This window comes from Urocitellus parryii, chromosome 11, assembly GCF_045843805.1.
Source record: "Urocitellus parryii isolate mUroPar1 chromosome 11, mUroPar1.hap1, whole genome shotgun sequence".
In the NCBI taxonomy this organism is placed as follows: Eukaryota; Metazoa; Chordata; class Mammalia; order Rodentia; family Sciuridae; genus Urocitellus; species Urocitellus parryii.
This window is the reverse complement of record NC_135541.1, coordinates 10,724,859-10,752,780: the sequence shown is the minus strand read 5'-3', so window position 1 is coordinate 10,752,780 and position 27,922 is coordinate 10,724,859. Positions and strand designations below refer to the sequence as shown.

The 27,922-nt window shown below is 46.3% G+C and overlaps 1 protein-coding gene across 1 annotated transcript; it reads left to right on the top strand.

Annotated features, from left to right (window-relative positions):
• On the top strand, positions 1-27,905 carry Sdhb (succinate dehydrogenase complex iron sulfur subunit B). Its single transcript, XM_026400827.2, has 8 exons — positions 1-204; positions 8,505-8,632; positions 16,899-16,984; positions 19,717-19,853; positions 21,098-21,214; positions 24,500-24,601; positions 25,893-26,015; positions 27,700-27,905. Exons 1-8 carry the CDS (start codon positions 133-135, stop codon positions 27,775-27,777), a joined length of 843 nt encoding a protein of 280 aa, XP_026256612.1. The 5' UTR covers positions 1-132; the 3' UTR covers positions 27,778-27,905.
• The last annotated feature ends 17 nt before the right edge of the window (positions 27,906-27,922 follow it).

The window sequence follows — 27,922 nt, the reverse complement described above, 5'->3', positions numbered from 1 at the left end:
ACTCGGTGGCTCCCGCGCGGCTAGCGGGTCCACGGGGCGGGGGGGACGCCGGCTCTGCGCCGCGGTGTTCGACGGGACGTCGGCAGAGAGCGACCTCGGGGTTAAGGGGTGGGGCTGACGTCAGGAGCCAAGATGGCGGCGGTGGTCGCGGTCTCCTTGAGGCGCCGGTTCCCGGCCACCGCGCTCGGAGGAGCGTGCCTGCAGGTGAGCTTGGGTCTCGCGAGTGTGGAGAGGCGGGAGAGTTGCTGAGGCCTCCCGGAATTGAGGGGGCCGCGGGGAGGTGGAGGCGGCCAGGGCAGGACCTCCGCCCACCTGCGCGGGTTTTGATTTCGGCTGGGCGCGTCGCTGCCCGCTACGCTGCGCCTCCCGACAGCTGGTGTCCGGGCGGAGTCGACTTTTTAGAGCTGTGGAAGGAAAAAAGTTCAAAGAAGGGACTTGAATTGCTCAAGGTCACATGGCAGGCGAGCAACCGTTGGAACCAGAATTTAATTCAAATATTTGGACTCCATACCTTTTTTCTGCTACCAAACTACAGCCTCCGTGGGAAAGAGCGACCTGCGGAGGGTCGGGGGTGGGAACTGGGAAGCCGCTCAGGGTAGAAGGTGCTTGGCGACGTGTAAAGAGAGACCAGACGGGGATTGTGGGGAGAGGTCGGGTGGACGGTGGAGGGAAATGCACCGCCAGCCGGGGGACGGAAACCGGGTCTGCCTCCCCTTTATTGAACTAAGTTCCTTAAAGCAGTGGCAGCCAGGTGTTATTTGCCTGCAAAGGGTGCATAACAGTACCTGCCCCGCAGGGTTGGCATGAGATAACGGTGGTGAAGAGCTTAATGGTGTTCTCGTTTACGTGTGCAGCGATAGGTTTTCCCGCGCCCCTGTATCGTCATGGAACTTGCACACTTCTGATCTGCATTCCGAATGGGAGAAGGGGAAGGGAAATCGCCCCTATGTGTTACATAAGGAGCGAATGATTTACAGATCACCAGTCTGCATCCTCTTCTGGGCTCCTCAACACCTCAGTACTGCAGGTGTGGTGGCACATCTGTACTCCTAGCAACTCAGGAGGCTGAGGCTAGACGATCGAAGTTTCCAGGCCAGCCTGGGCAGCTTAGTGAGACCCTGTCTCAAAGTAAAAATAAAAAGGACGGGGAATGTGGCTCAGTGGTTAAGCACCCATGGGTTCAATCCCTAGTACAACAACCACGACAAAAAAAGTTATGCAACAAGATCTATTAACTCCTTTTTAAAGATTAGAAAACTTTTTAAAGATTTGAGGGCTGAGACTGTGGCTCAGTGGTCTGAGGCTGTGATTCAGTTGTAGAGTGCTTGCCTAACATGCATGAAGCACTGGGTTCAATCCTCAACACCACATAAAAGTAAAATAAAGATATTGTGTCCACCCAAAACTAAAAAAAAATATTAAAAAAATATTTGAGAGCCCAGTTTGTTTGTGTGTTTTGTTTTGGGTGGTGTTGGGGATTGAACCCAGAGCCTTGTACATGCAAGGCAAGCAAGCACTCTACCAACTGAGCTATATCCCCAGCCTGAGGCTCCAGTTTTATTTGCCAAAAATATGACTGCCAAGAACTTGTAAATCCAGGCCAGTTGGTTAACATAATACCTGAAAAACTCCTTAGCATAGATCATGGCTCATAGTGTACAAGAAATGATAGTTTTTTCCTCCTCTTGCATTTGTGTGACAATCTCAAGTGCCTGCGGTGGCTGCGTAGGTAGTACATGTTGCCTGTGCTTTATGTGAACCTGGGCAAGTCATTCACTCTTCACATCTTCTTTCTGAAAAGGAGGGTTAGGGAAAAAGGATGCCTACCAGAGCCTCGGGCCTATGTCTTCTGAGCCTTTAATTGATGATTCAGAATGATCTTGTTTACTATGTTCCTTTTATAGTTGCTGAGGAAGCAATTAAGTTTTGAGAGCCCTGCCAATGAGAGTGAGTTCAAAAGCTCAGGCTCTTCTTCCGCCCAGGGACTGTAGAAAAGGCCGGTTTCATAGGTCAGTGTTGTGATTCAGATGACACCTTTGCACTGTCCCCTCAACAGAAATAGAATAGGTCTCTCCCCTTGTAGAAGTGCACATTTATACTTACAAAAGCCACCTCAGAAGAATCCAATAATGAGCTTGATATGTTTCTGTGGGTCACAGGTTTAGGTCTGAATCTCATTTTTGTGTAGTATGTACCACTGAACCACAACTCTGCCTGTGTTGAACTGTAATATATTAACTGTTGTTAGTGTTGCCTTATTTCTTCATCTAGACTGTGAACTCCTGTAGGGCAGGAACCACCTGTGCATCTCATTGCTCCTAGAACTGGCAGGGCTTAGGATACTTAATCTGCCAGTCAGAATAATGCAAAGTCTGAAAATGTTGTCAATATTGAATAGCAGAAATTATTTTCTAGGCTGTGCTAGGAGCTTGACTCCCCCCACTTATTTTATGTGGATATTAATACTGCCCTCCTCTTTATAGAGGAGGAGCTAGAATCAAGAGAAGTTAATTTGCTGGAAAACACAAAGCTAGCAGGTGGTAAAGCTTGGATTTGATCCAGTGCCACTCACATTTCAGAAATAAGCCTGCACCTTGTGTTTTACGCAGGCTTATCAACATTCAGACCTCCTTGCCTTCCTCCTCTCCATTTCCCAGCCGCCTTCTTCTGCTTCCACATCATTGTCTGTTCTGCCCATCTCTCCAGGCCTGCTCCCTGAGGAAGCTTTCCTAGGGAATAGCAACCAGCCTTCAGTGTGATCCAGAATTCATCCTCCTCCACAGTCCGTTTCAGTCCAGTTGTTGATTACCTTGCTTAAATTGTAAACTAGGAAGTTAATCTCACCCAAGATTCTCTAGAAATGTACTCTCTGCCTTAAATAGTCACTGGTCTTTCAGATGAAGGTAGAAATGGTTTCGGTCTTCTCCCATTGTGGGTTTGTAGTAGAAATTGCTGGGAAGGTAACCTCACTCTGGCCCACTTCCCTGCCTCTGCCCACATATGCCCTTTCCTCCTGTCACCGTGGCAGAACTAGCAGCACTCCTGGCCAGCCCCTCACACTTTCCCAGACCCTGTCCTGTCTCATTTATTAAGAGGTGCCCCTCTAGTAATTCTCCCCTTTCCTGCATGATCAGTTTGTCCTCTGTCAGAACATTAGCCTCAGCCCAGAGGCATGCTGCGATTTCTCCCGTGTGTGTGTGTCTCTAGCTACCAGCCTGGAGTAACTGTTGGAACCAGAATTCAAATTCAAATATTTTTGGATTCCAAGCTTTTTTTTTAAATATTTTTTTAGTTGTGACACAACTACAATTTTATTTTATTTGTTTATTTTTAATGTGATCCTGAGGATCGAACCCAGGTCCTCGCACATGCTAAACGAGACTGGGGTTGTGACTGAGTGGTAGAGCGCTTGCCTAGCGTGTGTGAGGCCCTGGGTTCGATTCTCAACACCACATATAAACAAATAAACAAGTAAAAGTCCTTTGACAACTAAAAACAAATTTAAAAAAACAAAACACTTTTGCACCTGGCTCCCAGTCTCTGGGTTTTGTTTGTTGTGTGTTTGCATTCTTTCTTCTTTCCTTCTTTTTTTTTTTTTTTTAAGAGAGAGAGAATTTTTTTTTTAATATTTATTTTTAGTTTTCGGCGGACACAACATCTTTGTTGGTATGTGGTGCTGAGGATCGAACCCGGGCCGCACGCATGCCAGGCGAGGGCGCCACCGCTTGAGCCACATCCCCAGCCCCTCTTCTTTCCTTCTTGTGGTATTGGGGATGGAACTCAGGGCCTCTGAGAAAACCCTCCCCTCCCCCCCCCTTTTTTTTTTCTTTCTTTTTTTTTTTTTGATACTGAGTCTCACTAAATTGCTGAGGCTGGCCTCAAGCTTGTGATCCTCCTATCTTCGCCTACTAAGGAGCTGGGATTACAGGTTGCACCACCTCGCCCAGTTTGGCTCTCTTTCTGTCTCCTTTTGCTGATTTCCCGTCATCACCCAACCTCTGACAATAGAGCTCAGCCTTTAGGCCTCTTCTCTGTAGATCCTTTCTTGGGCTTTATAGATACAACCTGCCTGTATTTGGCGATAACTCCCAAATTTATGTCTCCAGCCCTGACCTGGGCCCAGATCTCCAGTTGCAGGTGGCCACTGGGTTATGTTCTCAAATCTCCACATGTACATCTAATAGTACATCTGGAACTTCCTCTCCCAATCTTGCTCCCTTCCTACCACACACATCTGCCTGCTCCTTGAATCTCAGCTGGTATGCAGCTCAGTTCTTCTGCTTAAACCCATAACTATTCCTCACCCCCAGTCTGTGAACAAATTCAGTCAGCTCTGTCCTAAACTGACTTCTCAGCACCCTACAGCTGCTGGCCTGGTCTTTGCCACCATGGTCTCTTGGCTGAATTTTACATCTTCTCCCTATCTTACTTCCATCTTTGCTCCTCTATGGTTAATTTTCAAAATAGTAGCCAAAATGATCTTTCCAAAATTTAGGTCTGATAGTGTCATCTCTCTGCTCAGAACTTTCTAATAGCATCTTATCTTACTCATGATAGAAGCCAGCATCCCTACAGGCCCCCCATTAACTGCCTGATCTTGTCTATATTTGTCCCTGTCACTCCGTTTGCCCTACTCTTCCCAGTGACTTAAACACTCAAACCTGTGCACCCAGGGACGCCACCTGCCGAGTTGCACTAAATAACTGCGCTAAATAACAAGAGACAGAAATACTTTTTTCTTTGGGGGGGCTGTGACGGCTCCTCTGACCTTAAGGGTCCACAGAAAGAGAGAGAGAGCACACACACACACACACACACACACCCCTTTTAATGAGGAGAAGCCATTCAAATGAGGCCAGAGGTCAGTTTTCAAGGGGCTGAGTCTAGCCTCATTTGCTATCAGCAGGTTGACTGACATCTAGGAAGGCCACACCCAAGGGCAGAGTATTAGAAGGGGACACATAAAGGGCGTTTCCATGGAACATTCTATCCCAAACAGGGCAAGGGGTTAATATCACAAAGGAACAGGCAAGCATAGCTCGACCCATGGGGCTGCAGGAAGGCATATCTGGTTGCATTATTTCTACCCTCAAGATAGGGGCTACCCTCTTCGGCTACTTAGCTGAATCATGGGGTGGTGGGGGGGGGATGACCGACAGCACCTCAACCAATCAGGAGAGGAAAAACACTGGTCCCATGACATGGCGGCCTCCCACACCCTAAACTAGCCTGTTGCTCCTCCAACCTGTTCCCACCTTGGACTTTGTACTCAATGTCCGCTGTGCCTGATTTGCTCATCCCCTAGATGTGTCTTTGATTAGCCTCTTCACCTTTAGGTCTAAACTGTCACCTTTTTTTTTTTTTTTTTAACTGCCACCTTTTAAGATACATCTTTTGGGTGAAGTCTTTCCTGGCCACCTTATTTAGAATTGTAGCCTCACAGCCAGGACCCCATACCCCTTCCTGTTTTCCCCCTCTGTGCTCTTGTCGCAGCCTGATGTACTGTAGATTTTGTGGATCCCTCCCCTAGTCACTGTGTAAACTCTGTGAAGTTGGAATGGAATGTGTGTCTGTTTTGTACTTCATTCCCAACAACCAGAATAGTCCCTGGAACATAGTAGATACTTAATAATTATATCATGAACAAATAAATGATTAAAAGTGTGGGGCTGGGCTGTCACTACAGTGGGAGAGCACTTGCCTAGGTGTGTGAGGCACTGGGTTTGATCCTCACACCACATATGAATAAATAAATAAATAGACAAACAAATAAAATAAAGGTATTGTGTCCATCTACAAGTAAAAAGTATATTTTTAAAAAATGGCTGGGCGCGGTGACACACATCTGTAATTCCAGCAGCTTGAAAGGCTGAGGCAGGAGGATCGGGAGTTCAAAGCGAGCCTCAGCAAAAGCAAGGCACCAAGCAACTCAGTGAGACCCTGCCTCTTAATAAATACAAAATAGGGCTGGGGATGTGCCTCAGTGGTCAAGCATCCCTGAGTTCAATCCCTGGTATCAAAAAAAGAATGAAAGTGCCTGAGCCAGGTACTGCTTAGCATCTTACTGACTGGGTGATGGCAGCACGTGAAAGGTCCTGGGTTTAATCTCTATGGGGGTTTCATGGTACTGAGGATCAACTCAGGACCTCCCACATGCTAGGCAAGTGCTCTTCTGAGCCACATCCCAGTGCTTTTATATATGTGTGTGTGTGTGTGTGTGTGTGTGTGTGTGTGTGTTGTTTATTGGTACCAGGGATTGAATCCAGGGATGCTTAACCACTGAGCCACATTCCCAGCCCTTTTTATTTTTTATTTTGAGACAGGGTCTCCCTAAGTTACCTAGGGCCTCGCAAAGTTGCTGAAGCTTTGAACATGCAGTCCTCCTGCTTCAGCCTCCTGCGTCACTGGGTTTACAGGTGTGCACCACTGTGCTCTACAATTTGGTAGTTATATTACTTTGTCAAAACCCATCAAATTGTACACTCAAAATTGGTGAATTTTATAAGAATGAATTATGCCTTAGTAAATCTAACCAAAGCAAAAGGCTAAGGGCAATTAAGCAAGCAGAATTGGCTTGGGGGGCTGGGATACAGCCCAGTGGAAGCGCCTTGCCTAGCATATGTAAGCCCCTGATTCAATCCCCCGTACCACAAGGAAAGAAAATAAGGTTGGTGGAGCTATTCTTTTCTGTTCTTTCCTCTTTTTACTTCCTGTTAAATACCACAAGGTGGCATCATGTCTTATTAAATGGGATTCCTAGTGAAAAATGTACCTTTCTAGACACAACTTTCCTTTTCTTAGTGAATTAACCAGTTTTGTGATAAGGTAAAACCTAGCTTTCATTTTCACTTTTTCTTCATACTTTTTCTTCTTTCATACTGAAAGCTGAAATTCATGTTTTCAAATTAACTTTAGTTAATTGGAGGCTTTACCAGCAAATAGCAAATATCTTTTTATTTTTTATAATAAGTTAACCTTTGGAATTTCTACTTTTTTGACAGTTTATGAAAGAATTAGCTGGCCTGAAGTATAATCTGCATTTTTTTAAAAACAAATTGAGGATTCGATTTATAAGTGATAGTGGGACTGACAAGATCCTCCCCTCCCCTCCCTATCCCTGTAGCATAAACTCAGCAAAACTTAATGTGGCCTCTGCTTAAATGGGAGAGTTTCAAGCACTGCAGATTGGGGACAGCTTAGCTACTGAGTTTTTTTTTTTTTTTTTTTTTTTTTTTTTTTTAAAGAGAGAGAGAGAGAGGGGAGAGAGAGAGAGAGAGAATTTTTAATATTTATTTTTTTTTTAGTTCTTGGCGGACACAACATCTCTGTTGGTATGTGGTGCTGAGGATCGAACCCGGGCCGCACGCATGCCAGGCGAGCGCGCTACCGCTGAGCCACATCTCCAGCCCCGTAGCTACTGAGTTTTAAAACTCCAGAATCTTGTCTTGATAACTGCAGTAGCTTTCTCACTAGCTTCTCCAGGTCTAACCTGACAAATTCTACTTTCAGAATTTTGTGATATCTTTAAAAAAAAAAAAGTTGATTATGTCACTGTCTTGATTAAAGTTTTGCTGGCTTCTCATTGCTCTTAGGATAAAATGAAAATTTAGCTTAAGGCTGGGCATAGTGGCACATGCCTGTAATCCCAGCAGCTGGGGAGGCTGAGGCAGGAGGATCATAAGTTCAAAGCCAACCTCAGCAACTTTGCAAGACCCTGTCTCAAAAAGGGCTGGAGATGTGGCTCAGTGATTTAGTGCCATTGGATTCAGTCTCTGGTATTTACAAGAAAAAAGTTTTACTTCCTCACATCTGCCACTCCCCGTCCTTCCCCAGGCCACCGGCCTTCTGCTCCTCATACTGCACCATACTCCCCACTGCAGGCCTTCAGGTGTGCCATTCCCTCAGCCAGAGCGCCCTTTTCTCCTAATCCCATCTGTGCTTAAACATCATTTGATGAGGCTTTTCTGATCTGTTACACTGGTTTTTAAGTCCCTCCTGTATCCCCAGGGCTCCCTGAAGGATCACACTTTACACTTTCCTGTGAATATTTCATTTCACTCTTGTTCACTACAAAGCCAAAGTTCAATGAAGATAAAGGTGTTTGGGTTTTGTTTGTTTGGGGGTTTTTTTGGAAGTACTAGCGGTTGAACCCAGGAGCATTCTGCCTCAGAGTGATGTCCTCAGCCCTTTTGTTAAAATTTTATTTTAAGACAGGGTCTCACTCTCAAGTTGCTCCTGCCTCTGTCTCCCAAGTAGATGGGATCGCAGGTGTGCATCACTACGCCCAGTAGCTTTCTCTGTTTTAATAAATGCTCTGTCCCAGCCCCTAGTACCATGCCTGGTATATCACAGGTGCTTGGAATGTTGCATAACTGTGCCTTTCTCAAGAAGGCTGTGTATGAGTAATATGTGGATTTAGATTCAGTGCTGTAGTTTATTGTGACAGCTAAATTGATTTATCTTGCTTTTTCTTTCCCGCTTCCTGTGAACATTTTAAATTTGAGGCCTGCCGAGGGGCCCAGACAGCTGCAGCCGCAGTTCCTCGAATTAAGAAATTTGCTATCTATCGATGGGACCCTGATAAGGCCGGAGATAAACCTCACATGCAGACTTATGAAATTGATCTGAACAAGTGAGTATCTCTATGCTTGCTAGGTATTTGATGGAGGAAAGGGATTGGTTTTGGTTGTGTTTTTAGTAGGGCTGGATACTAAACCCAGGACCTCATATGTGCTAAGTACACACTTCTGATCTGTACCATCAGCCCAAAAGAGAGCTCTTGATTTGGTTCAGGAACATGTTTTTCACACCTTGAGGACTTAAAATTTTGATATCAGATACCTCCAAAATCTATCATCTATTTTTAAAACAAGAATTGAGGAGGCAGCATGTTATGGAATTGAGGAGGCAGCATGTTATGGCGCAGTGGTCAAGCACTTGACCGCATGCATGAGACCCTAGATTTGAGTTCTAGCACAACAACAACAACAACAAAACAGTAAAAACCAAGAATGAGGTAAGTACCTGTTTCAAAAAGATAACTAGCAAGAAATCTAACCTTTGCAAAAACTTTTCTTCCCCCAAATTAAAATGTTAACAACCTTCTAGAAATACTGGTACAATTGACTTTTTGCATAGTGTTTGAATTAGCATATTACCAATTTTAAAATATAAATGTGCTGGTTATAATTCATCTTTCTGGGCTTGTGTAGTCTATAGTAATGATAAACTGAGAAATTGGTAATATAAGTCCAGCTGGAATTGTAGTAGGTGTGGTTAGAATATTAACAATGATATGGTCTAGGCACAGTGGCGCATGCCTGTAATCCCAACAGCTCAGGGGACTAAGGCAAGAGGGGACTGCAGGTTCAAAGCTAGCTTCAGTACTTAGCAACACTCTTTTTTAATAATTATTTTTAAGATGTAGATGGACACAATACCTTTATTTTATTTTATTTGTTTATTTTTATATGATGACGAGGATCAAACCCAGTGCTTCACACATGCTAGGCAAGCGCTCCACCACTGAGCCACAACCCCGGCCCCAGCAACACTCTGTCTTAAAATAAAAATAAAAAGGGCTTGGAATGTGGTTCAGTGGTTGAATGCCCGTGGGTTCAACCCCCCCTCCCCCCCCCCATACAAAAAAAAAAATCTGGACCTGTGGGGTTTTCTATGGCTATTGGAGACAACAACACCAAACTCAGTGGCTTTAAACAACATAAATATGTTATCTTACAGTCTTATGGGTCAAAAGACAGGTATGGGTCTCATCAGACTAAAATCAAAGTGTCACAATTTATAGGAGCCATATTGTGGAACCAGCCTAGGTGTTCATAGTGGATGAGCAGATTAAGAAAATGTGGTATATGTACATAATGGAGTTTTATTCGGCCATAAAGAAGAATGGAATTATGTCATTTGCAGGAAAATGGATGGAACTTAAAAACATTATGTTAAACAAAATAAGCCAACTCAGAAAAGTTCAGGGTTATGTGTTTTCTCTCATGTGGAAGCTACAGGAAAAAAGGAGACCAGTAGACTAGAGGAGGGGACCAGGAGGAGGAAGGAGGGAAAGAAAACATCCTGGAACAAAACTGACCAAATTCCATTGTTCTATTGTGTCGTTATGAGTATATAACCAAGACAGTACAGTGAACCGGACATGACTTTCCTGTGTTCATATGTGAATACATGACCAGTGTACTCCATCATTACAACCACAAGAATGGGAAGTTAGACTCCATGTGTGTCTGATATGTCAAAATACATTCTACTGCTGGGCATGGTGGCACATGCCTGTAATTTCAGAGGCTCAGGAGGCTGAGGCAGGAGGATAGAGTTCAAAGCCAGCCTCAGCAAAATAGGGCTTGGGATGTGCTCAGTGGTCGAGTGCCTCTGAGTTCAATCCCTGGTCCAAAAAAAAAAAAAAAAAATATATATATATATATATATATATATTCTAGTGTCGTGTATAACTAAAAAGAACAAATTTTTTTAAAAAAAGACAATTAAAAAATGTAACCAGCAAATCCCACTATTGTGTATAATTATAACACCAATTTTTAAAAAAGGTAACTAGGAATCCTACAAAGAATAAAAATAATATAGAAAAAAACAAATTTAAAAAATATATGATGTGATAACATGTCATTGAATACTAGTAGAAGCTGGGTTTACCTTTAGGTTTTTTTGTTTGGTTGGTTTGGTTTGGTTTTGGGCGCTTTGGCTTAGAAATAGCTATTCTCTAGCCTCAGCCTCCTGAGTTGCTGGGATTGCAGGTAAGGCCCTAACACCCAGCTGGTATTTTTTTTATGTTTAATATTCTCCATTTATCTTGTACTTACTATTTGGGAGATTTTTAATTTTTTCTTTTACTTATTTGAATAGAAACGCTTTGCATGCTAATTGTACCAATTTAAAAATATTGACGTGTCTATAGTAAAATTAAGTTTTCATTTCTAAAAATAAAAAAATAAAATATGAAGTGAAGGTGTGGCCCTCATGGACAGTGCAGCCAGAGTGGCCCCAGCTCTGCGCAGCCTCCCAGGCTCTTCTCCTTCCTTCTGGTTGTGGGGGTCCCACCATGGAGCCTGGGGCCGCAGTGAACCAGTGGTCCCCTGGAAGTGCCCTCCAAGGCCCAGGGACAGCACCAGGCAGGAGAGGGAGAGCTGAGTGTGGGGAGTGGACCTGGCCTGGAGACCTTTTGGAGCCGAAAGGAAGCCAGACTTGAGGCTTCTTGTGGCTTGAAAATACCAAATAAGGAATCCATGTACAGGACGCTGGAAATTCGCAAAGGTGAACTGCTTGAGACTGAAAGGCACAGAACAGGTGTACTTTCCTAGTTCTCATCAAGAAGATGGCTTCAAAAGCAACAATGTGACAAGAAGACCAGTGGAAATCTCCATAGGAGGGGGCCATAGAAAAGGTACACTTCAGAAGAGAGTTGGAAGGAAAGGGTGTCCAAGGATGCCCTCAGAGTGGGAGGACTTTATTCATGTGCATCAGACTACTCGAATAGATAGCAGGTGTGCCAGTGCCTGGATCATGAAACGGAGCTTCTGCGTGTAAGATACCTACACTGGGAAGGAACCTTCCTCCAGAGCTCAGCACTTGTTTCCCACCAGAGGATCTTATAAATGCAGCAGATGTGAGAAGAGCTCTGTACATATGACGTTTGTGGCCGGAATTTTGGTCAGAGCTCTGCTTGCCCACTAGTGAAGTCACACAGGGAGAACCTATATCTGCGTAGCGAGTGTTATAAATGCTTTAGTCCAGATACTCACTTCCTAAGACACTGACGCTCTCACATCATGAGAAACCACTTAAGTGTCTGGATTGTGACAGGCTTTTAGTGGGAAATCAGATCTTCTTAACCACCAGAGAACTCATCCTGCTGAAAGGCCCTGAAAGTGTAATAAGAGTGAGGAAAGTTCCCAACATTGTTAAGCCTTCCTCATTACATAAAAGAATTTGTACTAGGAGAAGCCCTATGTGTGTGGTGCCTATGAGAAAGGCTTTGGCCAGAAATCAGACCTTACTGTGCACCAGGGTCCACACAGATGAGAAGCCCTGTAGATGCTTGGAGTGCATGAGGAGTGCCAGCCTCATTAGGTACCAGGCAGCCCACACTCATGCTTCTAAGTATTTTAGTATGAGAAGTTTAGCTGTAGCTCAGGCCTTACTGTACATCAGAAAATTCACATAGCAGAGAAACCACTTCAGTGGCTCATGTGAAAGTGGCTTCCTAGGTGTGAACTTTATTGCCGGACAGAAAATGGGAACTCTGGAGCCACTTGTAAATACAGCGTATGTGATAAAAGGTTCCCTCAGCCACTGGTGAAAAAACATGTAGCTGTAATGTGGGTGAGAAAGCCCTTGAGTTCAGCCCTCCCTTGCATCAGAAGCCTCACAGGTGTCTTAACCAGACAAGTTAATTCTACTAAAAAATGTATTTATAGCTGGGCTTGGTGGTGCACACCTGTAATCCCAGCAACTTGGGATGCTAAGGCAGGAGGATCACAAGTTCAAGGCTGGCCTTAGCAACTTGGTGAGACCCTGTCTCAAAACAAAAAATTAAATTAAAAAGACTTGGGGATGTGACTCAGTGGTAAAGCACCGCTGGATTCAATCCCCAGTAACCTGCCCCTACCCAAAGAAGAATATTTACACATCAGAGACTTCATCAAGATGAAGAAGCCTAGATAGGCTGGGGATGTGGCTCAAGCGGTAGCGCGCTCGCCTGGCATGCGTGCGGCCCGGGTTCGATCCTCAGCACCACATACCAACGAAGATGTTGTGTCTGCCGAGAACTAAAAAAAATAAATATTAAAAATTCTCTCTCTTTCTCTCTCTCTCTCTCTCTCTCTCTCTCTCTCTCTCTCTCTCTCTCTCTCCTCTCACTCTCCTCTCACTCTCTCTTTAAAAAAAAAAAAAAGAAGAAGAAGCCTAGATAAATCTCAGACTTTGATGAGAGCTCAGACTTCAGAGGGGAGCAGAGAGCCTGTAGTTATAGGAAGCATAAGAATACCTTACCCAGAAAGCTGCCCTAACGGCCACTCCAAGGAGAAACCACAGATGCCCTGAAGTTTGGAAAACCCTTAATGTGAGCTCAAACTTGATCACCCACAGGAGAGATATAAGTAGGAAACCTTGCACATGCATTGAGTATGGGAGAACACTGTTCAGTCCTCATTGCAAGAAAATTGACACCAGAGGACAACTTTTTAAATACCTTCAGTGTCATCAGAGCTTCAGACTGTTTGTTCATCTCATTGGACACCGGAAAACCTACCTGGAGAGAAACCCCAGCAAGTGTGGAAAGAAGCTTCTAACAAAACTCTGACTTTCTTACCCATCAGAGAAGCCATACTAGTGAAAAACTGTATATTTATCTTGAGTGTGGCAAAAGATTTACCACTGAGCCACATCCCAGCCCTTTTTATTTTTTATGTTGAGTCAAATTTGTGATCCTCCTGCCTCAGGCTCCCAAGTTGCTAAGATTACAGGTGTACACAACCATTAAGAGGTAGAATTGGTAGCACTCTTCTTAAATAGACAAAAGTTGTCAAATATGTAACAACTAAAAATCCTTAGCAAAATTCAAAGAAATGGAAATTGTGCAAGCCACATTTTCTGACCATAATACAATAAAATTAAGAATTCATATTTTAAAACAAAATCCCAACTGCCTAGAATTCACAACATATTCTTTCAAGTAACTATTTGATTAAGGGAAAAAAATTTTAAATGTTTCCAAGTACATAGAAAATAAAAACATTGCAAATCAAATCTTATAGTATGTGGTTACAACTAGAAAAAAAAAAAGATTGGGTTCACTTCCAATTATGGTATAGTAGCTCTCATCACACTAACTCCAAGTAACAACTATGTACTGCACAAAATAGCAGAAACAACTACCAGGAGCACTGGAAAGTGACCAGCAGTGGGCACTCCAAAGTAGGGAGCTGACCGTTGGAAGAATGCAGTGCATTAGGTGAGTTACATGCTTTTTGCCCAAGAGTAGGCCCAGCTGGCGTGGGGAGTGTGAGAACTAAAACTAGAACGGAAAACAAATTCAGTAGCTTGACAACCAGAGGACATTTCACCACAACTGGAGAATGGAGAAATCCTAAAAAGAGGAAAACCATGGAGAAGGAGCCCCAAATTTTGTTCATGAACTCTGCCCAGATCTTGAGTTCAGTCATATTAATTATCTGTTAAAACAATAAAATATATGTGTGTGTGCGCGTGCGAGCAAGCGCAAGCGCGCGCGCATATCAGGAAAACAATACATATCGATTATAGCTATTTTTCACAAGACATAGCATAATTCAGAATTGCTAACTGTACAAAGAAACAGTGAAACATGACTCATATTTAAGAAAAAGATAATGAGTGGTGACTTGGGGACTGAATGTTTGTCTCCCAAAATCACATACTGGGGCTGGGGACATAGCTCAGTTGGTAGAGTGCTTGCCTCTCATGCACAAGGCCCTGGGTTTGATCCCCAGCACCAAAAAAAGAAAAAAAATCGCATACTAAAGCCCTGTACCCCAATGTGATGGTGATTGGAGATGAACCATTTGAGAGGTGACCAGGGCTTGATGAGGCTGTGAAGATGGAGCTCTTAAGATTGGCGCAAGATTGGTGCCCTTGTAAGAAGAGATGAAGAGAGAGATTTCTTATCTCTCCAAGCACACACTGAGGAAAGGCCATCTGCAAGCCAGGAAGATGTCCTTATGAGAAGCTGACTGTGGCATACCCTGATCTCAGACTTCAGCCCCAAAAACTACACAAAAGAAGTTTTTGTTGCTTAAGCCACCCAGTCTAGGTTCTTGGTTTTGATAGGTGGAGACCAGCCAGGAAGCAACCCAGTTGTTGAACTTAGCAGACAAGAATTGTATAATTAGGCTAAAAAAAAAAAAAAAAAAAAGCTCATAATGAGATGGGAAATCTCAGCAGAGAAATGGAACTATTGAAAAGGCCAAATAGAAAATCCAGAATTAAAACAATACAGTACCTGAAGTAGAAAATTCTCTGGTTGGCATTAGTAGCAGATTGTAAATCTCAGTAGTGAGATTTATTGAACTTGCAAATAAATAAAAAGAAATTATCCAATCCTAAGAGGAAGAAAGACTTAAAAAAGAAAAGCACCTCAGCGGTCTATAGAACAGTGTTAAAAAGTCACATACATGTAACTGGAGTACCAGAAATAACAGAGAAGAATGGGCAATTGATAGCTAGAACTTCCCAAGCTTGCAAAAGACACAATTTATATATTAAAAAGCTTAGTTAATCCCAAACAGGGTAAATAGAAAACTGCACCCAGATCCATGATATCTAAATTGCCGAAGACCAAAACGAGAGAAAAATATCACATTGCATTCAGGGAAATAAGATTAACAATTGCTGACTTCTTATCAGATTCTCTAGAAGCCAAAAGACAGAGACATGGCATCTCCCAAGTGCTAAAAGAGAAATAGCCAGAAATTTGTCTTCAATGGGAGTAGGAATGATAGTAGAATGAATCAGACATTATTACCCTATGTGCGTATAATTACATGACCTGTGTAACTCTACATCATGTGCCACCAGAAGAATGAGTAACTGTACTCCACTTATGTATGATGTGTTAAAATTCATTCTACTGTCATGTATAACTAATTAGAATAAATTTTTAAAAAAAGATCCTTCAAGGGGCTGGGGATGTGGCTCAAGCAGTAGCGTGCTCGCCTGGCATGTGTGCGGCCCTGGGTTCGATCCTCAGCCACCACGCACAAATAAAGATGTTGTGTCCATGGGGTGGGCGGGGGAGATCCTTCAAGATGAAAAAATGAAGACAGTTTCAAATAAACAAAAAGTGAAAGATTTCAGAACCAGAAGATCTACCCTCCATAAAACATAGGAGGAGGGCTGGGGTTGTGGCTCAGTGGTTGGGCACTCACCTCGCATGTGTGAGACCCTGGGACCTATCTTCAGCACCTCGTAAAAATAAATAAAATAAAGGTATTGTGTCCATCTACAACTAAAAAATATATTTTAAAAAAACATAGGAGATTTATTCAAACTGAAGAAAAATAATACAGGTAGAAATTCAAGTATGAAGAACACCAAATGTAATAAATATATAGATAAACACATTGGATTTTATTAAAATTGATGGTGACTAAAAATAAAATTATAACATTATATAACAGATATAATGCATATGACATAGTTTAAGGGCTGGAAACAGGAAGTAAATTGGGCCTATAAAGTAGAAGAGTTCTTAACATTATATAGAGTTATGTACAATATTATAAATACACTGAAAAATAAGGAAATTAAAGTTCATTTCTAAAAATATTTAATCTAAAAATATTTTCTTAAAAGAAGGCAGAAGGGGTGCTGGGATTGTAGCTCAGTGATACCTCGCATGTGTGAGGCATTGGGTTTGATCCTCAGCACCACATAAAAATAAATAAATAGTAAAAATTGAGGTATCGTGTCCATCTACAACGATAGATAGATAGATAGATAGATAGATAGATAGATAGATAGATAGAACGAAAGAAAAAAGAAGGAGAAGAAAGCAGAAGGCTGGGTGCAGTGGCGCACCCCTATTATCCCAGGTACTTGGAAGGCTGAGGCAGGAGCATCACAAGTTCAAGGCCAACCTGGGCATCCTGTCTCAAAGTAAAAAACAAAAAGGGGCTGGGCTATAGCTCGGGTACAGCACCTCTGGGTTTGATCCCCCCCAAAAAAAATTGAAAGATAAAATTATGAAAATATTTTTGTCTGATCTGAGAAGGTCAAACGGCTGATAAATAAATATATCCAAGTATCTCAGATCATGTTATGACCAGCTGGGGAGTTTTGAACTTTCATAAGTACAACTGAGGTTTTTCTATTGTCAGATGTGGTCCCATGGTATTGGATGCTTTAATCAAGATTAAGAATGAAATGGATTCTACCTTGACCTTCCGAAGGTCATGCAGAGAAGGTAAGCATTTAATTCCCGTTAGGCCCCAACATTTATGTTCTGGCTCTCCCAAGAGGTTTGGGCCGACATGAAGCAATGGAGACATCCCGGAAGCAGTTGCTGCTCTGCCGTATGACCTTGCTGCATGTCACCTTTCCTTTTCTCATGTAACTGAATTGAAATTTAGACCCTGGGGCAGGTTCCAGTTCCTGAGTTCGCTTTCCCTCAGGAACTTTCTGTTGCATGGTCTCTGTTAGCTGCACACGCCTCAGGGATGAGGGGGCATGTGCTACTGGCACACGCACTGCCGAGCTCACTGCTTAGGGAGTGGTGGCGGGCTTCCTGCTGATACCTGTGCACACCTGCGCTTGTCTCCCAGGGTGATGCACGTCGTCTTGGCTGCCATCATTGTGTGTACACAGTAGGCATGTGTGGGAGGCCAACTTTACACGTGACTGAGTTACACTCCCTGGCTGGGTGCTGAGGCTCTGTCGCAGCAATGTGGCACCCTTCTTGGGTGCGAGGGTCGGTGTCTTGCTACAGCCCCATGGGTGAAGCTACGCTCACCTGTTCCTTTGTAATATAACCCCTTGCCCTGTTTAGGGTGGAATCTTCCATGGAAGTGCCTTGTGTGTGTCCCCTTCTCTTACCGTGCCCTTGGGTGTGGCCTACCCAGGTGTCAGTCAACCTGCTGACAGTGGACATCATGAAGATACTCAGCCCCCTGAAACCTGACCCCTTGCCTCATTTGAATAGCTTCTCCTCGATAAAAGGGGTCAGCACGTGCTCTAGCTCTCTCTCTTTCCGTGGACCCTTAAGGTCAGAGGAGCCATCACAGTGACCCCAAAGAAAAAGGTATTTGTGTCTCTTGTGTGGTTATTTCGTGCAGCCCAGTTTGACTGGAGTGACCCCTGAGCCTTTTAGTCGCGAGAATAGAAGCCCGGCAGGCATGCTCTAGATTGTTGGGGCAGCGTCTCCCTTGGTCTGGTGACTTGTACTGCTGGTACCATGGGAGCTGTTAAGACAGTGGGAACACCAGCATTTCCTACTTTAAAATGGCTATATATTACAAAAATATAATTACTAGTGATAGTATAATAGGCATACAAATGTGGATTTTTTTAAAGTAAAACTTGAAATGACTCAAAGAGAACTAAAAGGGTTCTCAGATGTGACCAGAATTACACACGGTGCTGTGAAGACTGGCCCTGGTGAACACGGGCCAGGCTGTGAGCCAGCTGTTCTGTGCACTTTAGGTGACACAAAGAGATAGTGTTGCTATTTACCCTGACAGACAGATGAGGTGAAGGGACTTCTCTGAGGATACACAGGAGTCAGCCAAGGCCATCAGACCCCAGGGTGCACTCGGGTGCTCACTGGGTACATTAGTCAGTTTTTGTTGCTGTAATGAAGTATTTGAGAAAATCAGCTTAAAGGAAAAAGGATGAAATCCTTGTTGGCTTACATTTTCAGTCCGTGTCATCTCACTCCACTGTTTCTGAGCTTGTGGCAAGGCCGACAACACAATGGAAGGTAGTGGCAGAGGAAATCACCCACCTCATGGCGGTGGGAAGTGAGAGACAGCGGCTAGAGCCCTTGTGCCTTAGTCAGTCCCTGGAGCCCCACCTCTGAACACTTCTTCCCTGGAGACCAGACCTCCAACACATGGGCCTTGGGGGTGAGTTCCAGATCTCAAACCCGGGCTTGGAAAGCGAGAGGCAGCTGGTTCCCAGCACTTGCCACCACTGTGCTGCTTGTCGTGTGGCCATGAGGGTGAGCCTTCACCTTGAGATGACCAAGACGGTGTTGGTTAGCTTCATGGACTTAAGGGCCTGAGCTAGCTTTCTTCCTAATATGACCTTCCCAAGAGAAAAAGCCAGTATCAGTGTCACAGGAAATAAGTCCAGTCTAAGAGACCTCACATGTCAAGGTCCTTGGTTGGCATGTGATTTTGTGTGTGGTGGGGATGGGGGGTTGAACCCAGGGGCCCTCCATCACTGAGCCACATCCCCAGACCTTTTTATTTTTTATTTTGAGACAGGGTCTCGCTAAGTTGCCCAGGCTGGCCTCGAACTTGTCTCCTGCCTCAGCCTCCTGAGTAGCTGGGATTGTGGGCGTGCACCTCCGGGCCTGGCTCGGCATCTTATTTTGCTTTGCTTTGCTTTGCTTCAGCTCGTTCTGCTTCTCCTTGAAAAGTGAGTGTTTCAGAGCCACCACTGTGCTGCCTGTGGCACAGAGAGTGGGCACGCTCACTCGGTGATCTGTGGCAAGGCCTCAGCTTTGAGATGACCAAGACCATGTTGATGAGCTTTGGGCACTGCATCTGTTAGAATTTAAGTTTGTGCCTTAAAAAAAAGAAAAGAAGGTGGCCAGTTTTTCTCTGAAGATACATGACTCTTGGGCTGGATTGTCGCTCAGTGATAGAGCATTTGCCTGGCACAGAGCCCCGGGGCTCAGTAAAGGGGGCACGACTAGCATGGAGCTGAGGTTGATATGGGAACTGCACGGGGCCAGGAGCACCCCGGGCCCCTCTGACCCTCTGCAGAGCCGTCCTCACTGTGTGGCTTCTGACCTCAAGGTTGCCACAAAATGGTTTTTGGAGCTTCAGCCATGAAATCCACCTTCTAGACAGGAAGGAGGAGGAAAGAGGAAAGGCAAGAGATGTCCCGTGTCGGTGCTGCTCCCCGTGGTAGAGCAGTGACGGCCCAGGAGAAAGGAGCTGGCGCGGGCCTGAGTCTGGGTCTTCCCCTCAGGTATCTGTGGCTCCTGTGCCATGAACATCAACGGAGGCAACACGCTCGCCTGCACCCGCAGGATCGACACCGACCTCAACAAGGTCTCAAAAATCTACCCCCTCCCGCACATGTACGTGATCAAGGACCTCGTTCCCGTGAGTGGCCGCAGCTCCTTCCTGGGTTTGCAGGGGCGGTATCGATGTGAGTGGTGCGATCACTTGTTCAGAGCAGCTGTTTTTCAGTTTTTATAGTTACTTTCCAATCAGTCCAGGCAGAGCTGGGTGGGGCTGTATTCCTGTTATGGCAGGAAGACCACCATGTCCCCAAGAGCATTGGGAAACCTCCCAGGTCTGACACAGTGTGGCCTGTTCAAGTTTAATTAATGAATTTTAATGGCAAAAGATAAATACCTACAAAATCCTCTAGCAGCTCATTTGGTAAGGATTGTTTGGGAATAATAGGGCATAGGTCCCAGAAATGCAGGATTTGGCCATGACTACAAAGAATTTGGGTGGGAAATGCCAGCTGGGAAAGCAACAGTTGTTTGAATTTTACTCCTGCTCTCCCCCCAACCCTCACCCCCCCACCCCCCCACCCCGAGCCCATTTGGCCTTTGGGCCTTTGCTGGCTGTTTGCAAGGGCGGACAGGGAAGGAAAGGACCTTGGCAAATTCTCAGAAAGGCAAGGTACAGATTTTCTAACTGTGCTTACACTGTGACACTGCTAGTTTGCTTTTTGTCACTGTGAACCAAGTACCTGAAAAAAACAATTTAAAGGAAGAAAGGTCTATCTTGCACACTCAGTCACTCTATGGCTGGCCTGATGTGAGGCAGAACATCATAGCAAAAGCCCGTGGTAACGCCGGCGCGGTGGCGCACACCTGTCATCCATCGGCTCTCAAGGCCGAGGCAGGAGGATCAGCAAAAGTGAGGCACTAAGCAACTCAGTGGGACCCTGTCTCTAAGTAAAATACAGAATAGGCTGGGGAAGGGGCTCAGTGGTCCAACACCCTGAGTTCAATCCCTGGTTACACCCCCACCCCCACCCCCCACCACCAAAATAGCATGATAGAGCAGAGCTGCTCAGCTCAGGGCAGCTAGGAAGCAGAGAGAGCAATTAGAGCTCTCATGATCCAGTCACTTCCTGAAACCCCACCTCTCAACATTGCTGTGCTGGGGACCAAGCTTTCAACATGACTCTTTGAGGGACACTTCATAGCCAGACCGTAACAGTGACCATTTCTCCTTTTGTGACCTTTGTATATGTTGGTGTCCAGGAAGAGCCTGACTTCTGCTGTCTATTACAGAAAAATAAGTGGTGTCCAAGAAGCAAGGCGAGGGGGAAACTGAGAAGTGATGGTGTCATCTGATCCTTTTCTTCTTCCTCCCCTTAACCTCAGGATTTGAGCAACTTCTATGCACAGTACAAGTCCATCGAGCCCTACTTGAAGAAGAAGGATGAGTCCCAGGAGGGCAAGCAGCAGTACCTGCAGTCCATGGAAGATCGTGAGAAACTGGTCATTGGTTCCTACTAATTGTCTTGATTCAGGGGGTTCATTGCAGAGATGTTTGTGTGACTTGGGGGAGCAACAGGGGACGATGCAAACCATTTAGCGTATTGTGGAAGGAAAATTTAAGGGCATCTGGCCCAAGTGTTGAAAGTCCTTCTCTAAGGGCCCATGTGAGCCTGTGAAGGCCCAGAGTGAATTGAAGAGTTGTCAGGCCCATGCCCTGCCCCTAGGGTAGGTGGCCAGACATTTGTCTTTTTTCAGAAGAAACCAATATGTTAAGTGGCTTGAGCTAGACACATGGTGACACACCTCTGTAATCTCAGTGACTTGGAAGCTGAGACAGAAGGATCACAAGTTCAAGGCCAGGCTCACCAACTTAGTGAGGTTGGAAGCAATTTGGCAAGACCCTATCTCAAAACAAAAAATAAAAAGGAATGGCGATGTGTCTCAGTGGTAGAGTGCCCCTGGGTTCATTCCCCGGTACCCCACCCCCCCAGAAAAAACGTGCCTGGTGTTTATAAGTTAATAGCTGAAGCAGGGCTGAGGTCTCACTGTGAGGAAATATATCCCATATGCCTAGTTGCAGTCTTACTGTCACCACCAACTTACAGGTGCAGCTAAACATTAAGGGCAGAAGTGGAATTAGCGCCCTCGGTTCTTTCCTAACCCCGACTCGGGTGGTGGGCCATGGGCTCTGGCTACTGTTCCTACAGACAGCCTCTAAAAATTTTAAATAGGAGAAGCTTTCAGTCTCTTCTTCTGTGCTTTTGCCCTTATCAGACTTCTTGGGATTTGCACATTCACTGCCTGCATCTTGGTGGAGAGGTGGGGTGGGAAGGGGACAGATAGAAACAGCCCCAGCTGCAGGGGTCCGAGGCCACAGACTGCCTCACAGTCGCTGCTCTGAACAATCCTCCCATTTCCCTAGGAGAATGACGTACGTGCCTCTGTTTAGCAGAGCAACACATCTCAAGAACAGGGCCTTATTCCTTTCTGGGTCTCTAGATCCTGGTGCACAGTGTTTTATTAATGAGTATTGTATAAGCTGGGCATGGTGGTAGCACAGCCTGTAAGCCCAGCTACTCAGGAGGCTGAGGCAGGAGGATCACAAGTTCAAGGCCAGCCAGCCTCAGCAACTTAGCAAAGCTGTTTCAAAATAAAAAAGACTAGGGCTTGGGGACACAGCTCAGTTGGTAGAGTGCTTGCCTTGCATGCACAAGGCCCTGGGTTTAATCCCTAGCACCACAAAAAAATAAACTAAAAAAAGGGCTGGTGTTGTAGCTTAGTGGCAGAGCACTCCTGGGTTCAATCCTTAGTACCACCAAAAAAAAAGGCAAAAAGCTGGGTGGAGGGTCACACGCTTGTAATACCAGCCACTCTGGAAGCTGAGGCGAAGGATCAGAAGTCCAGGCCTGGGCAACTAGGGAGACCTTGTCTCAAAACAAAAGAGGGCTGGGATTGTGACGCAGTCGCAGAGTACTTGTCCAGCAAGCACAAGGTCCTCAGTTCCATCCCCAGGACCACAGCGGGGTAAAAAATTGTTCTTGGAATGAATAAATGAATTTCACCTTTCATGTCCACTCCTGAGAGTGCCTTGTTACTGGGGCACAGCTCTGTCCACTGCCACTTCTAACTGCCAGAGAGCCTTGCACTTCCCCCAGCCCCTCTCTCCCAACTAGTCATTTCATGTTCCCAGTTACATCAGCTCTGCTGAGGGTTTCACCAAATTATTGAGGCTGGCCTCAAATATGCAATCCTCCTGTCTCAGCCTCCCAAGTCATTAGAATTACAGAGCCTGACACATACTAGGCAAGTGCTCTACCACTAAGCTACATCCCCAGTCCTTTCTTAATTTCCTTTGAGTCTTGCTAAGTTACCCAGGCTGACCTTGAACTTTTTATCCTCCTGCCTCAGCCTCTAGATTACATAGAATTGCAAGTTCATACACTATCATGCCAGATTCATCTGTGTTCTTAAAAAATTCCTTATTGTGGACTGGGGTTGTAGCTCAGTTGGTGGAGCGCTCGCCTAGCACGCATGAGACACTGGGTTTGATCCTTAGCACCACATAAAAAAATAAAATAAAGGTATATGTCCATCTACTATAAAAAATATTTTTTAAAAAATTCTGTCAGGGACTGAGGTTGTGGCTCAGTGGTAGAGCGCTTGCCTAGCATGTGTAAGGCACTGGGTTCGATCCGCAGCACAACAAACAAATAAATAAATAAATATCCATCAGCAACTAAAACAAAAAAAAAATTTTTTTTTAATTCTTGTCAGCGTTAATCCGACAGTTTGTGCTACTCTAGGAGTAGGTACCTTGTGCTCTTCAGCCGTCCACCTCTGTTGAACAGTGAGATTGCTTCTAAACTTTTATTATAAATAAGGCTAGATTAATATCTTTATCCTTCAAAGTCTGCCCCAAATTTTCAGTTAATTCTTTTTACAGAGTTTTGCTTGGGTGTGTTCAAGAGTCTGACCCCGCCTGAGCTTAGCCTCTCTGACCTTAGCTTTCTGGAGCCCTGGGGCCAGCCTGCACCCCTGCACCCTCCTGAGTCAGACATGACCGCGCTGTCTCCCCTCCTGTCCGCTCTCACCTCAGTGTCAGTGTGTCCCTTTTGTTTTGCTGCTTTTAATCTATTTTGTTTCTAAAATCAGAAAGTGGCCTTTTAGGATTTATTGGGCAGCTTGAGCCTGTGTGGCAGCTGATGCCACAGGAGAGCAGGGGTGCCAGGGACAGAGCTCTGGGTTGCTCCTGGCTCTGCTGTGTGTGCCTGGCCGCAGGCCCCGGCTGCCTCGCCCAGCCTGGTTCTTACCTGTGAGTGGGAGCCCGCGGTGCTCCTCAGCTGGGCCCGTCAGGTAAAGCATGGAGCCCGTCAGGGTTGGCTGGAACTGAGGACGAGGTTGGTGCTCCCCTGGGATGCCCGTGGTCTCTGCCAGGCCAAGGGCAGAAGCGCAGCACTGTTTTTTTTAACTTCTGCACTCTCAACTTGGTGCTGGGTGGTAAGTTTATTCAGGTCTTTGTTGACTTTTTATATCAGTGAAGGATTCTCGTTTATTAAAGGCTCAGTGTGCTCATACTTGAGATCCCTGAGCTCTAATCGGACGGATGTTTGTATCTAATTATAAGGCCTTTTTATTTTAACCTGACAAATCTCTGCACACACTCCTTAGGTTTTACCAAGAACATTCACACCCCTTGTTCATGCCCTGATCCCATCATCACACTTCATCACTAATGACACAGCATCTTCTGCCACCAGGCCCTGACTGCCCTTTCTCTCGTCACAGGACGGGCTCTATGAGTGCATCCTCTGTGCCTGCTGCAGCACCAGCTGCCCCAGCTACTGGTGGAATGGAGACAAGTACTTGGGGCCCGCAGTTCTTATGCAGGTGAGTAGGAGTGAGCGAAAGTCGGACTTCTGGACACGGAAGAGGACAGGAGATTGTTGCGAGGCCACCATTCTGAGGGGTAGGATGGTGTCCATGGGCAGTCAGCACACAGGGTGATTGGCTTCGTGGGTCACTGGCTTTCAGTGACTCTGGGCCTCACGTTGACACGCCTTTACACTGAGCCATACTCATCGCCCGTTGTATAAAAGTTTTGAGACAGGGTCTCCCTAAATTGCCCAGTCTGGCCTTGAATTTGCAATCTTCCTGCCTCAGCCTCCTGAGTCACTAGGATTACAGGTGAGCACCACTGTGCCCAGCTCACAGACTCTTAACTCAAAAGATAATTTCATTTGCCCAGTGTGGTGGCACATACCTGTGATCCCAGCAACTCCAGAGGCTAAGGCAAAAGATCACAAGTTTGAGGGCAGCCTAAAGCAAATTAGCAGGGCCCTAAGCAACCTAGTGAGCCTTGTCTCAAAATAGAAAAGGGCTGGGGATGTAGTTCAATGGTAAAGCACCCCTGGGTCAAATCTCCAGTATCATTCCTAGATCAAATAAGGTAGGTGAGGTTAGGTTAGCTAAGTGGGTGAAGGGGGCTGGGGACGCAGCTCAGTGGTGGGCCACCCCTGGGTTCAATCCCAAGTAACTGAAGGGGGAAAAAAGACAAAAGTTCAATTTTTTATTTTCCTGCATAAAGAGCCGTGTGTGGCTGCAAGAGCAGCATTGCCGCGGGGCCGCTCGCACCAGAGCACCTGAGCTGCTGGGGACCACGGAGCTCTCGGTGGTGCCACTGGAGCAGCCCAGGACCATGTGGCTGATCCACTTTTACCTTTCTGATCTCTGGCTGCTGGAGTGGGTATAGGAATTGAGAGAATCAACAAATGGGACAAATATTGTCTCTAGACAGGTCTGTTAAGTCATGGGTTTACTCAGTGACGGAGTCTGGCACAGCTGGGTGCTGTGAAGACAGATTAAAAGCATGTGCCACAGTCCCCACCCTCATTAATTACAATCTGGGTGGGACACTGTTGAGCAGCATGAAAAATAACGAGAAGAGCTGACGCCCAATAGCGTATAATTACCATGGATGAAAGGCCCCTGGGGATCGCCCAGCAGGGTGGGAAGAACTTGGGAGCCTTTCTTGAAAGATGGCAGGAATTAAAGAGTGCAGGGTCAAAGCATCTGGGCCCAGAGGAACCCCTTCTTCTGCATGCCAAGGCCCTTGGGGCCACCAGAGTGCTGCTCTGGCTACTAAGGTGACAACTCCGCTGATCTTCCCCTGGCTTCCCAGGCCTATCGCTGGATGATCGACTCCAGAGATGACTTCACAGAGGAGCGCCTGGCCAAGCTGCAAGACCCCTTCTCCCTGTACCGCTGCCACACCATCATGAACTGCACAAGGACCTGTCCCAAGGTATGCGGCCGCTGCCTCTCAGCCCCCCTCAGGAGTAGCTATGCGCATGCCCAGGCCATGGGCAGAGAGCAGACCTGGTCACTGGAGATGGAGAGGCTCCAGAGTGTCTGTGGCCTCAGCCAGAGAGTCCCTCGGGCACTTCCAGGAATAGGCTTTACTTATAGAGGACAAGGACCTTGGGGGAGTCAAGTGCTGTAGGAGTCCACAGGCAGGCACCTGCAGTCAGCTGACTTCAAGGACCCAGAGGTGGAAGCCATCAGAACAGGCAGCTATGGGCACCAGTCCCTCCCCACCTCCCCTCCGGCTCCAGCCGGTTCCCCTCTACCCCGCAGAGCTCTCTGGCTCAGAGCTACGGTTCTCTGGGCCTCGCCCCCTCTTCTTCCTGCTGCCTTCGGCTCTCCCCAGCCTGGACTCCACCTCACCACACCCGCTTGGCCTTAGCCACTGCCTGTCCTCTCGGAGTTTCTGAAAGGGCATCGCGTGGCCCAGCTTGGCTTCCATGCAGCCCACATCAGACAGGGCGCCAGCTGTGATGGGCTGCCCTGTGATCAGCTGCCAGCGCTGGTCCTGTGGTTCCCAGCACAGCTGCCTAGAGCCAAGCCCGAGGGAAGAGCAGTTTCCCTCACAGTCACAGAGTGAGCCCGGAGACAGCCGCAGGGACACTCCCGGGCAGCCAGGGAGCTGTTAAAAGATTGCAGCCTGCCCCCCTTGCACACACGCACACACGTCCAGTTGGGCAATTTCCTTATTTCTTGCCTGGAAACCTCTGTGTTCCCAGCAGCCCCACCCGGGCCTCGGGCCTCTCTGAGCAAACATCAGGACAGCTGTGGGGCTGCAGCGAGGACAGGGCTCCAGCCATTGCCATGTCGCTTCTTTTTCTTTTAAAATCTCCCCCCCACCGGCCCACCTTCCTTTCTTCTTGCAACACTTTAATTTCAGGGTCAGAGTTAACCTAAAATGAGAGGGCTCACCGGGCACGGAGGTCAGCCAGCAACTCAGGAGGCTGAGACAGAGGCTCACAAGTTTGAGGCCAGACTCAGCAATTTAGTAAGGTCCTGTCTCAAAAAGTTAAAAAGGCAAGGAGCCAATTTCAACAGTGACGTGTCCCTGGGTTCAGTCCCCAATGCCAACAAAATAAAAATGAGGAGGCCCTCCCTACCCCGGCAGGCCCTTGTCTAGTTTTCCACATGCTTGCTGTGTCCTTCCAGCGTCTGCGAAGCTGGCCTTGGGGGTGTGTGGGGGGGTGTGCCTCCTGCAGAACAGGGGTCACAGCTGCAGGGCTGCACTAGAGGCAGGACCATGGTGTTGGAGGTGTGTGAGGGTTAATGGCGCCTCCTGGGCTGTCACGTGCTCATGCCTGTTTCTGCTGCTGCTGCTGGTTCACTAACAATGGAAAGGACCTGAAAAGTTGTCTGGCTAATATTGACACTGGCCTGTGGTCTGAGAAGGGACACTGCCTGGTGTCTTTGGGCTCTCAGTGAGCATGGCTGTGCCCTGTTGGCCCGCTGGAGGGGCCTCCTGGGAGGACACGGAGGAGCTTAGCCCAGAACGGGGCTGTTGGGAATTAGGCGCTGGCCTTCCCTGACTCTGGGCCCTCCAGGGAGGCGCCACCAGGGTCTCCAGGGTCCTCCCATCCCCCTCACTGACTTTGTTACTGATTTTCCTTTTTTCCCTCCTTTTTAAGGGTCTGAATCCAGGGAAGGCTATTGCTGAAATCAAGAAGATGATGGCGACCTACAAGGAGAAGAAAGCTGCGGTTTAGCCGTTTCCCTGCTGAGCGTGGCTTCTCACCAGCTCAGAGCTGAACGTGGCTCACATCTAACTTGATTTCCTTTGAAGGTCTTGATTTTCCATGAATATGGCATGTATGATAAAAGTTATAAGAAATCAGTCCTGGTCTACTTCAT

Bases quoted from the DNA above. Each gene is read 5' to 3' on its own strand.
- Sdhb (XM_026400827.2), top strand. From the start codon at position 133: ATGGCGGCGGTGGTCGCGGTCTCCTTGAGGCGCCGGTTCCCGGCCACC. The intron at 16,985-19,716 runs GTAAGCATTTAA...TCTTCCCCTCAG, and splicing joins CCGAAGGTCATGCAGAGAAG to GTATCTGTGGCTCCTGTGCC. The intron at 19,854-21,097 runs GTGAGTGGCCGC...CCTTAACCTCAG, and splicing joins TGATCAAGGACCTCGTTCCC to GATTTGAGCAACTTCTATGC.